Raw genomic sequence first — 11916 nt, forward strand, 5'->3', positions numbered from 1 at the left:
CCAAGATGGCTTCCCGGGGGGATCGTGGTACTCCACCATACGTTCGGGGGGACCGATTGGTCGCCCCTTTCCATATGGCCGAGATACCCGCCACCCCCTCTCAACACAATCCCCAAGAATTGGGAAACCGGAAACAGTTCTTGAACTTTTGGAAGGCAGGAAGGGAGTCACCCTTCCCGGCCGTATTTATTAAAATATGAAACAAAAGAAAACATTAAAATAACAGTTTCATATAATGTACAATTTCATTTCCACATTACGATGTTTGGCTAACCTTAACAGATCTCTAATACAAAGGTTCTCCTAGCCGAACTAACATCCTACAAAACATTTGACTTGAAATTGTACATCCTAACGTTAAGGGCCAACGGCAAGGTCGTAACCGGTGTCAGATCCCTAAACCAGAAATACCCCCCTCACTTGTGAGAGGAGCGACCGCACAGAGGCGTACCTCAAGTGCATCTACCAATTTCCCTTTGTACTTGACGGGGGCCCCAATAAACTCGACGCCATTTAACGGTCGTTCGAGGACTCGTGTGAGGTGTCTAAAAGGTAGCGTAAACCCCCTCCCGCACCCCACACAACTTACCCATCTGCCGTCGCAGATGTCCTGGCCCCGGGAAATTCCCCAGGAGGGGCCGTAGCCCCTCCTATCCAGGAAGGGGCCTTGACCACCTTTCCTTTCCTTCCGGCGGCCTCTCCTTAGACAGGACCGCCTCCCCGTTGAGGGGCCAATTGGCCACCTCCCCCGCGCGCTCCCATCCGTAATGGGTGACGCCCCCTCATAGGGATCTTCGAATCACTGCTCACCGATCATGACCTTACCGCCACAGGCCGGATAGTTGACCGGCTATCCGGACCCCCCACAACACTCCTGCCTAAAGGTCATGTCACAAAGTCTTTAGCCAGGCTATCAGGTCTCCTATGAGTAACTCGTTCCCCATCCGGGACAAATGAACACCATCCCCCGAATACATACTGTCCCCTTTAATACAACCATGCGAAATAGAATGCAGTGTACTTGAACGGAACAGTCTACTCACTTTATTATTAATTTTCCTTACTGAATGATTCAGAGCAGAAACAGAAATAGCCCCCCGCCACACTTTCTGTGGGATCATATGGGACCATGCAATTGTGTACCCTGGAACTCTTCTCGCCAACCAACTTACCGTGGAAAGCATCGCCTCAAGAAGAAGTAGTCTACCAGTGGTCACCAAATCATTGCCCCCAAGATGTACTATGACTACAGACGGCAGTGACCTCGTCCGCCCTAACAAACCCTCGAAAAATGATCGAAACTGGTCAATACAGAGCCCGCCCTTTCCGTAGAAGGACACACTGTACCCGTATTCCCCAGCCACGTGAATCATGTCACCTGCTTTGAATATGTCCGCGGCACGCCTCACGTATGAGTGACCCACGACCCACACCTCCTTTTTCACAGCCGGTAATGTCTGACCGCTGGCCCCCCGGTGTCGGGTCGACTGGACAGTCCGCCCCGCCTCGTAGGCTTGCGCAACTGAAAACCAAACAAAAACAAGAAGCGTGAGTACATCATTACAGCTTCACAACATGTGCAACCGCACATACCTCTTATAACAGTTCGAGGACCAACGCCCCACACGTTTTACTTGTTCAACATTCAGACCCCTGGCTGTAGCTTCCGTAGCAGCCCCTATCCGAAAGGAATGGGTCCCAAAGTCGCCGGGGTTCAAGCCCGCGGCAGAAATCGACATCGCAAGCACCCGCTGAAACTGAAACCTCGTCAGTGGGGTGGCGTCAGCGTGTCTTAACAAGGTCCCCCCCCATGCTGCCACCCTCTGCGCTAAATATTCCTCTACGCACACAACAGGGCACATGGAAGACCCGGGGATCCTCTGGATGATTACGCAGTCCCCGATTGCATCCTGATCGGATTTGGACCTGACAAACGAGACCGTCATTGTCTCCTCCCTGACCTGAATGTGTTCCCGGCACAGTCCCCCCATCGTATCCTGCTTGTTCTTTGCCACTAATTCGCTTACCCGCATAGCCCCATGGAATGCTAATGCAAATGCGGCTCGGAACAACACTGCTTCGTACTGGGATGAACATGTTACCGGTAGCACGGATAATAACAGGGCCAACCTATCCAGACCTATCGGGTGCCTATCGTCTACTCTGCGACCCTCAAGGCGTTGCCACCCACGTAGCGCTTTCTGCACAACGAAAGACGCTGTCGGGTCCTGGATCCCATGAGCCCTTGCCATGAAGGAAATGGCGGCCCGATGCCTCTGGGCCGTAGCTACTGACTTGCCTGCGTGACGTAAAGAGAGCAGGAATCTCACTACACACTCTTCCAGACCCCAAAGCTCCCTCCCGGCAGTACCCAAAAAGGCCCAATAGGAACGGAACGCCCCTTCATATGCCTTCCTCGTCCTGGGTGCTAAACTCTCTCCCACGAGGTCTTGTAGTTCGGGGCACCGAGAGACCAGAGAGCTTCGGGAAAGGGTGCCGCCACCGGGTTCGCTGTGGGCAGAAAACCCCAGAAGGCCTGCATACGGAAACGAGAGAGCGCATCAGCCGCTTGGTTCATCACCCCCGGCACGTGTCGCGCCCTAAACAGTACATTCAGTTGCATGCACAACAACACAATTTCCTTGAGCAGACTCAGAATCAATTTGCAACGTGCTGCCTGACTATTGATGCACTCAACCACGGTCATGTTATCAGACCAGAACACCACAGAGTGATCCCTAAACCCTTCTGGCCATGTTTTCAAAGCCACCAGAATAGGGAACAGTTCGAGAAAAGCAATGTTACTCGTCAACCCGCACTCGTGCCACCATGACGGCCATTTTTGAGCCGATCATTGTGTACCCAATATGGCGCCAAAACCCATACTCCCCGCCAAGTCTGTCCATAGCCCCAACTCCTCGGAAGACACAGCTGGTTTATTCCAGACAATTCGACCATTGAAATCCGCCAGGAATGCAATCCAAATGCGCATGTCCTGGCGAACCTCTGCCGAGAGTCTCGTACGATGATGTCCTTCCTTCAAGCCGACCATGGACTGTGCAATCGAGCGGGAAAAGGGGCGCGCCATCGGCATTACTCTTAGGGCAAAATTCAACTGACCCACCACCTGTTGCAATTGATGCAGGTTCACTTTCGTTGCACGAATACATGTCTCAAGGGATAACCTGAATTTTAACACTTTTTCCTTAGGTAATCGAAAACAACCTTCCACCGAGTCGAGCTCGATCCCCAGAAACTCGATCAAGGTCGAGGGACCCACCGTCTTACCTGGCGCCAATGGCACACCGAATTGATTCATTAGGACACAAAATTCATGTAAGGCCTGTCCACACTCCGAATCCCCGGCTGCCCCCAGAAACAGAAAGTCATCGAGATAGTGCATAACATGTTGAAAACCTGTCTTCCTCGTGAATACCCACTGCAGAAAACAACTGAATTTCTCGAAATAGGCACATGAAATCGAGCATCCCATTGGCATACATCTATCCATGTAATAGCGACCCTGAAACTGAAAACCAAGGAGACGCTGATCGTCTGGGTGTACCGGGAGCAACCGGAACGCTGACTCGATGTCCGATTTGGCCATCAGCGTCCCGGGCCCCAGGCGATTCAACATGGCAACGGCCTCATCGAAAGATGCGTACCGCACCGAACATACTTCCGGGTCTATCGCGTCATTCACGGAAAGACCACGTGGGGCTGACAAATTATGTATCAGCCGAAACTCACCCGGGTCCTTCTTGGGGACCACCCCTAGAGGAGAACACACAAAATTAGCAACTGGTGGCAAATCGAATGGACCGGCGACACGACCTCGAGTCACCTCTTTCCCAATCTTTACCTGCACCACCGCCGTGTGCTGTAAGACCGACATTTGATTCTTACAGTCCGGTACCCCCTGAAAATCCCCCACTGGGATGCGGAAACCATATGAAAACCCGTTCCGTAACACCCCAGCGGAAGCATGATCTGGGTATTCGCTGAGCCAAGGAATCATTGCCATGGTATCAATCGGGGTCGGTAAAGGCGCCCCTCGGACTATATTAGACCTGTTTGACGCCTCCCTTACCACCGTTATCACCCGTTTTGGCTCTGCACATGGACTCAGGATGGGATGGCTGCCCGCACCCCCCACACTCATGTCTGAATTTGCATGACCCCTGGGGTCTGGTACATTTGCCCCTGTTAAAATTCCAACAGATCCCCCTTTTACCTGTGTTGCCACTCGGCTTCGAGTGGAACTCGTTACCTGCACCCGTCCGAAAGGGCGTCCCAGAGTTTTGGCGGGAGGATTCCCCCCCGTTACTCCCTACTAATGGCACCTTCAACATCCCTGGCGTCTTCGCAGCCTCCCTAGATTCCCGCAGTTGCCTCATCACTGCCCGGGCGTCGTCAGCCGTGGCGCCCTCGCTATCGTTTCCCAACCACGCTGCCAATTGTGCCGCTAACTCGGGGGGCATATCCTCCCTGTTCGCAGGGGTGACCACCACAGGGATTGGATTCCCCTCCTTCGGCGCCGGGGTTGGCTCCTCTCGTAGGGCTTCGGGAACCGGGGTCTCCCCCCCAAGTGCTCCCCTTCTGGGCCTCTTGCTTTTTCCACCGGGAATTGTTCCCTGTAAAGGCCGTTTCGGTCCTCCCTCCCCGTCCTTAGCCTCAACCTTTCTCTTCAGATCGGCTATCTCCTTCATGAGTATGCGGAGCATCTCCTCGGTACCGACCCGCTTTCCGACCTTCTTGGGCATTCTTAGACGGGATATCTGTAAGACAAAAGAGAGATTACAACGCTCAAAATTGCTCTTCGTTCCGTCTCGAGCTCACGTGCAGCGGGGAGGTGCAGCTTCAGAGCACAGGAACAAGAGGATGCTTTCTTGGCTTCCGCTCCTTTTATCTGTCTTCAGGGTGGGCGTGAGCCCGCCCCCGCCTGCCTCCGAGGGCGTGGCCGGCCGCGTCGGTGTCTAGGCCAGCCCACTCTAGGGCGGGAAAAAGGCGCGCCCCGGCTACGCCGCTTCGGGCATACCAGCCGAGACTCGCCTCCCGCCCAAGATGGCTTCCCGGGGGGATCGTGGTACTCCACCATACGTTCGGGGGGACCGATTGGTCGCCCCTTTCCATGATTAGGGCTCCCGGTTTTATGGTATTTATTTTTTAACATTTTCATCTGTATTTATCCATATTTATTTTCTGGCCATTTTATTGGTATTTATCCATATTTATTTTGTGTTTTCACAAATGGATTCGTAATATGGCATATTTCCACATTTATTCATCTCTTAGAAGTGCATTCATACATGGATGCCTTTCACATTTTAGCAAATTAAGCAGCTACATAACACTATAAAACAAAACACTACACCCACAGGTACATATTAGTGTTATACTACAAATATATGTTGATATATGTCTTTGTTCACAGAAATCTGATCCTATTTTATAACTCCCCATGTCTATCTGCTCAGCTTTTGCCTGGAATTAATGAAAAAGAGCATGGAGAGTCTTTCATAAAAACACAATTTTCAATATTTTTCCGCTTTTAAAATAAATACAGAAAGGAAACACATTGTTTTCTGTCTGTATTTATCTGTAAAAATGGAAACTGGGAGCCTGAATCATGATATAAACAGTGGGCATCCTGTTATCCCTAGTAGCTGCTCTTTCAAGGCTGGCATTAGTAATTCCTAGAAGGTCTGTGGTTTTGCTGCAGTCCTGTGTATTATAAAAAAGAGAGCACATGACACATTGTGCTATATGTGAATCTAAATAAAAACATTGAAACATAATTTTTTTTAATATTATGTGGATTGCATGCATTAATCGAGTCTCCACTTTCTCTTACTTTCTCACAGTACGGTGATATCTATAATTTCCCCATTCATGCCTTTGACAAAGCCCTGGAGCATCAGGAGGCAGAGAGCGAGTCTGACGTTTCGGAAGCAGAGGAGGAAGAGGAGAAGGTAACTACCTGTTGCATTGTATACTGTATTATGCCCAAGAGCACATGCTGCGCGTACACTGATACATAGGGAGTCCATAGTGCGGAACTTTTATCCTCCTGCTCGCTTATGATCGTTTACCTAGTGGAGCTCTAACAGAATGAACAAGGGAATGAAAACAGTAGTATAAGCATATCCTCCCTAACTAAAAACTGGCGTGCATAATCCTGGTTTTCACCTGTACTAATACTCCTAGCAAAAAGAAGAAACGTTCTATGCCATGTCTCATTGAGAACAGGTACTGATTGACCTTTTACGACTAATACAGCAGGAGTGACTATTTTCCAGAAGTCACTCTAAAGACTATATTCCTAGGACCAACTCAACCTTTATTTCGAGTAATTGTCAGTGAACTCTAGATTAACTCTTTGATATTCAGTTTTTCATAATGTTTGGATTGTGAAAGCCACCCTAGGCTAAAAAGGTGATTGAGAAATTCTAAGGTTTGTATTACATTACTATACTGCAGAAAGCGTCAATGAATCATTGTCTACTCCAAGAGCACTGTCCTTCAAAACCTCTAGAAGAATGTGCTTCAGAACCATGTTGAGGAGCCAAAGAGCTTTTGCCTTTTGGTGGAAAGCTACGTCTTGGAAGTCCTACGGATGGAAGAGTGCACTGGTCTGTGTTACTGCCTTTTTTGGCAGTGTTTTGATATTCTGCTTCTGGACCACAGTTGTGCCCTTGTTGTGTTTTATTATTGTGCCTCTACTGGAATTTGAAAAGGAATGAAATTGCATTAATGGACATTCGAACCTATTGTATTATTCTAAAGAAACGTGTGAGGACAGTAGGGCATATGTGGGAAGTGTTTGTGTTGTGTGTCAAAGATTGTGCAAGTGTGTAACTGAACCTGGGCACAAGTGTAGGAGAAAATTGTGAGAACAGACATGGTCATGCATGCTGGTACCTATATGTTTTGGATTGGTTTGTATCATACACTTTCAACCATAATAAATATTGGTGTAAGAATTACCCGGGGTGAAAGTAGATAGAATCTGACATCATCTAAAGTATTTGTTCTGAGGTCCACTCTGGAGTGGCCGAGGAGAAATCCACATGAATGGGAAATAAGCAACAAGCCATTGTATATGCTCTGAGCAATCTATTTAGGAGCAGCAGGGTGCGCACACTCTTACGGGCCTCCCATGGAGTAATGGACGATCAGTCTGTAGACAAGCAGCCATAGTAGCTGCCTGACGAGCCCACTGCGGGGTGGCATATTCTTTAAGGATGGGCGTTATACATCTAGCCAGTTCAGTCTCTGGTGGGATTCGTTGTGAAGCGACAATGGGGCAACTGTTATGCAGTCAGCAAGGCCCCACCAAGGCCTGTAGGGGAGCAGCTCATAGAAATCGACTTTATACACCCTACCCTGGTTACCTGCTCTGAGGAGTTCCCCACTCCCCCGCCCCACTGGAGCGGAAGGGAGCAAACCATATTATAGTCTATCCAGCAGCAGACATTATGCAGACAAACTGGAAATGGTTTATGGAAAATGGCATTATACAAAGGCAGTGCTATTTTGCTTTGAGAGATCCACCTAGTAGCAGCAAGGAGCAACCCACAAGGATGGCATTATAGAGTGAACCATATTGTATGCTGTGATGGGTTCAGTGTGGTCTGATAGAGAGCCACCTCATCCAATCAGCAGCTCATTAGAAAGGACTGTATACAAACAGTCATGCTGCTTGCACTGAGGAGTTCACCCAGGAAGACCTCAGAGAAAGTTATGTTATGATCTATCAAAGAGCAGCAATGGAGAATTCATTGTACGAGCTCTTTGCAGTTTTCGGATGAGTGGCAGAAGAGCAACCCTAAGCAATGTCAAATCACAAATACACATGGGTCTCTACGTACTCCCCATGAGGGTTGAAGCATAACCCATTGCTTTAAGTAATGTTAAGGAACTACAAGAGAGGCTTGGCCTCTGTCAGGACAGTCTTGCTTACATGTTCAAAGTGCACACAATTACTATGAAACACGTTTACACTTCTTAAACATACAAAATGTCAATAGAGATGCAAATATCCAATCAGTTTTACGAGATCAAAATGTATCTCCTAAAACGCAATCCTACTTCTCAGCATTTAAACCGCAGGTCACTCCCAGATTAGTGGTAAACACCCTGAAGGACAAATTGGGGTCCTCTAAAGGGGTGGGCGACAACAACCTCACATGGCAAGGCTATCTGAGCGCAGTCCAATTGAATACAGAACTGGGTCATTTACTTCACCAAAATGTATGCACAGAGGACAAAAAATGTAAACGAGCTGCACAATTGATGGAAGTTTGAAAAGGGAACAAGTCTTTGGCATTGCATTAAATTTTCAGAGCTTAATGGACTACAAAAATCATGCAATTGTTAACTGCGACTACAGTTGATCCCATAATCCCAATTTGTATGCATAGGCATGTCCTGTCAATAGTCCTGCATAGAGCCCACGACTCTGCGACAGCTAAACTAGGAGGCAAACATTCTGAGTAATCTGAACTTTGCTAGAAATTGATGCAAATTGAATCTTTGAATTTTTTCCTTAGGATGTTGGTAAGAGGGAGTTTGTGGAGGACGATGAAGTGGAAGAAAGCGATTTGAGTGACTTTGAGGTAAATTACTTTTTCACCTTCTGAGACATATCCTTTTTTTAAATTTCAGCTGCATGTTGCTAGCATTTGTTTTTTGTTACATTTATAAATTCTAGTCATAACTAAGGTGCAGTGTTTACGTTATTTTTCTCACCTGCATTTGTATTTTGAAGTAGCACAATGAACATTTTAAGTTCCCGTAAACCGCTTCAAAACCTCTTCTTTCCTGATTTTACAGGCCTTGTTATTCCAGTCCATACATACTCACTGAGTCTTTGGTTTTGCACCCCGGTTCACGTCTACTGCTTTCTACCGGGCCAGGGGACCTACTTTCAGCTATACTATTGCTCATTAATTCTACCTTTGACCATCCGTGCTATTTGGCATAGGATTCACACCCAGCTCTTCCAGTGTGCATATTTCATTAGATTCATTACTCACTTTTTCTTCCAGTACATAGGCACCCACAGGGTATTAATATACTGGGACCTTCATAAAATCAAACAAAGATATCTCATCTCAGAACAAATGAGCTTCTCCTAATAAGTTTTGTTCCACTTACATAATGTTTCCTTTGCATATATGCAACACCTCAGCCTGTGTTAGCACCTGGACTTCAATTATCTACACCTGTGAACTGCAGTCATCACCTACAGCACCTTACAGTACTGAGAACCCCATATTGCGCTCTAATTTGTTTGTACTGCCTCAATATTCAGTTATTGAAATCACGCATGAATCTGCCGGTAGTCCTATTTCTCTTCTTTCCATAAAGTGATAACCTTAGCCCTGTTTCTCTGAGACTGATATGAGATATTTGTATAGGGCTTGCCTAGCCAAAAGGCGATGGAGCTATGTCTGGGATCAAAATCAAGGATTCAGCCAACATGTAATAGGAGCGCCATCTGACCAGAAGTGTACTGTTCTATATTGATGTAGTGTTCTTGAAAGAGGTCCATCTTCAACTCTTTCATAAATTTGAGCAGTGTTGTGTCCTGTTGGATACAAAGGTGTTGTTTCAGATCCTGGGTATTTATATATGGAGAAGGTGTGCTGAATTGTTTTACTTTTTAATTTATTTTCTACACTTCTTTTGTTTTAATTTTTAATTGAGTTTTTCCAACTTGAGAAATTGAGAAAAATACATTGTAGCAAAGGTACAAGTCATTTAGGTATGCATGATGTGTGTACAGCTACTAGGCGGGCGGACCAAGTGTGAGCTCTCAATCTCATGGAGTTAAGAAGGAAGGGGACCTTCCCCTGTCACTATTACTCAATGTGTATATGTTCTTTCAACGGGAGAGGGGGGGGGGGGGTCCTACACTTATTACTCTCTAATCTGATGGTGTCCTGGTTGATGCATTGTTGTGTCTTTTGTCAATGGCAGTTGTTGATCACATTCAGGGCTTTTGCATCCGTTGTCTCTGAATTATTATTTCTTTGTGCAGGACATGGACAAGTTGGAAGCCAGCAGTGACGAAGAGGGAGTGAAGTCCTCGAGTGAAGAGGAGATGGAGACTGGAAAAGCTTCCGGCAAAGTAAAGTCAAAAGGCAAGACACCCCTAAAAGGAACTGCCCCGAAAAAGCGAGCTTATGTGGAAATTGAGTATGAACAGGAGACTGAGCCAGCCACCAAGTCTAAAGCAACCTGAGAGCTTATGCGCAGGAGTGCAGAACTGAAATGAAAGGCTCTTGTCCATAAAACAACACATTGGAACCAGGCTTACAGACCTTGTTTTTAAGACATGAACCAACACTTCTCCACATTTTGGAAACGTGATCCACCATGTCAAGCAGCGTGCAACATCTCCACCCTCTCGAAAGATTGAAAACCACCTTCTCCATTCTTTGGGTAGATGACACGGAGTGCTTTTGGAAAAGTGTGAATACCAATATTTATCTCATTTGAACCTTCGTGGAAAGAAGAGAGTCCCCAACGTGTACATTTTTGTATTGCAGTTTTGAAAGGAACTGCCTTTTCTAGAATCTACACACAGCCACATGCCTCCATTTGTAAGCAAGGATGAGATCGATGCCAAATTTCTCTCTTCTGGTTGTCACTTCTTAAGACATGTCACGTGCAATAAAGATGGATCAAACAGTTGTCCCGCTTGAGTGCGCCACAATAACATATCTGTGAACCCTTTTTTTGTAATTGGTATCATTTGGAACTACCACTACGTATGCGACCAACTTCAGCATAATAAAGCCAACCTTTACAGTTAAGTGACTTCATAAGTTTAATGAGTATCATTTTCCTTGTGCAGTATTATAAACAAACTTGTTTCCAGGTACAAAAAAAGCATTGACAAAGCCAAGAGGCCTGCCTTTCAGATGCAAACAGAGGCACCAAGACTGCTGATGTCATGCTACTTTGTATCCCTGCTGCATGGCACCACAGCATTAGGGAATAAAAACGGGGTACAAACATTGAGGTCACAGAAATAAGTAGTGTACACGGGGATGTCAACCAGTCTGTGCCCATATCTGCCACTGATTTTACATGCTAGCATATAAAAGCAAGATCTACTGTCTTTGCCAGTACCTGTTTTTCTGAGTGAGATGGCCAAAGGGTATGCCAGGCCATGGTCCTTCTGCTCATTGCACCCCAGGTCTCAAGCTGTATCTCATTGATGAGGCCCACAAGGTGAAAACACTGCAGTTGCTTGTGTTCTCGATCAGAGGGAATATGACATAAACTTTTGGTGAACTGTTCCTACTGGAGCAGGACGATGGCTAACTTAAAGATCCTTGTCTGTGTCTAATTGCACGGTGGGGACAAAAAACCCACGGACTGGAATGTTGTCCAGAACATCTACGATTGACCGAGATTGATTAACGCATTACATTTGTCACTTTTGTAACCTGTACTTACAACTGGGCATTGATTAGGTTGCTGCCTTGATGGCAGCTGTTGTCCATGCCACATTTACTGGTGTAGACACTGCTATTGCAACAGCTCTGGTCTATACCGGTGTGAGAGCTGTTGATGCCAACCTTGTCCCCGCTGTCATTGCTCCTGTGGTCCCACTTATGTGGCTGCTGTTCGATCTACTATGACAGATGTGGTTCCTGCTGTGGTGGAATTTGTAAACAGTGTTGTTGTCCCTGCTACATTTGCAGTTATTGTTGTGGTTGCTACTGTTGTGTTTCCTGTTTGTTCTTTTATAGACTCTTGTCCGCTTAAAGTACTGAAAGCCTGTCGGGAAGTGGTTATTCCACCCCTTATGAATGTTATGAACCGTGCCATTGTGGAAGGAGTCTTTCCCTCCTTATGGAAGATGGCGGTTGTAAAACCACTTCTGAAGAAACCTGCTCT

General features: G+C 46.7%; 1 protein-coding gene across 1 annotated transcript in view; it reads left to right on the forward strand.

Annotated features, from left to right (window-relative positions):
• The window catches only part of MAK16 (MAK16 homolog), a 109916-nt gene extending 99081 nt beyond the window's left edge, over window positions 1–10835 (forward strand). Inside the window, exons 8-10 of the mRNA XM_086943770.1 lie at window positions 5865–5972; window positions 8553–8618; window positions 10046–10835. Of these exons, the coding sequence (XP_086799896.1) occupies window positions 5865–5972; window positions 8553–8618; window positions 10046–10249 (378 nt within the window). The 3' untranslated portion in view covers window positions 10250–10835. The remainder of the gene's footprint in view (window positions 1–5864; window positions 5973–8552; window positions 8619–10045) is intronic.
• The last annotated feature ends 1081 nt before the right edge of the window (window positions 10836–11916 follow it).

Source organism: Lissotriton vulgaris, chromosome 11, assembly GCF_964263255.1.
Source record: "Lissotriton vulgaris chromosome 11, aLisVul1.2, whole genome shotgun sequence".
Lineage (NCBI taxonomy): Eukaryota > Metazoa > Chordata > Amphibia > Caudata > Salamandridae > Lissotriton > Lissotriton vulgaris.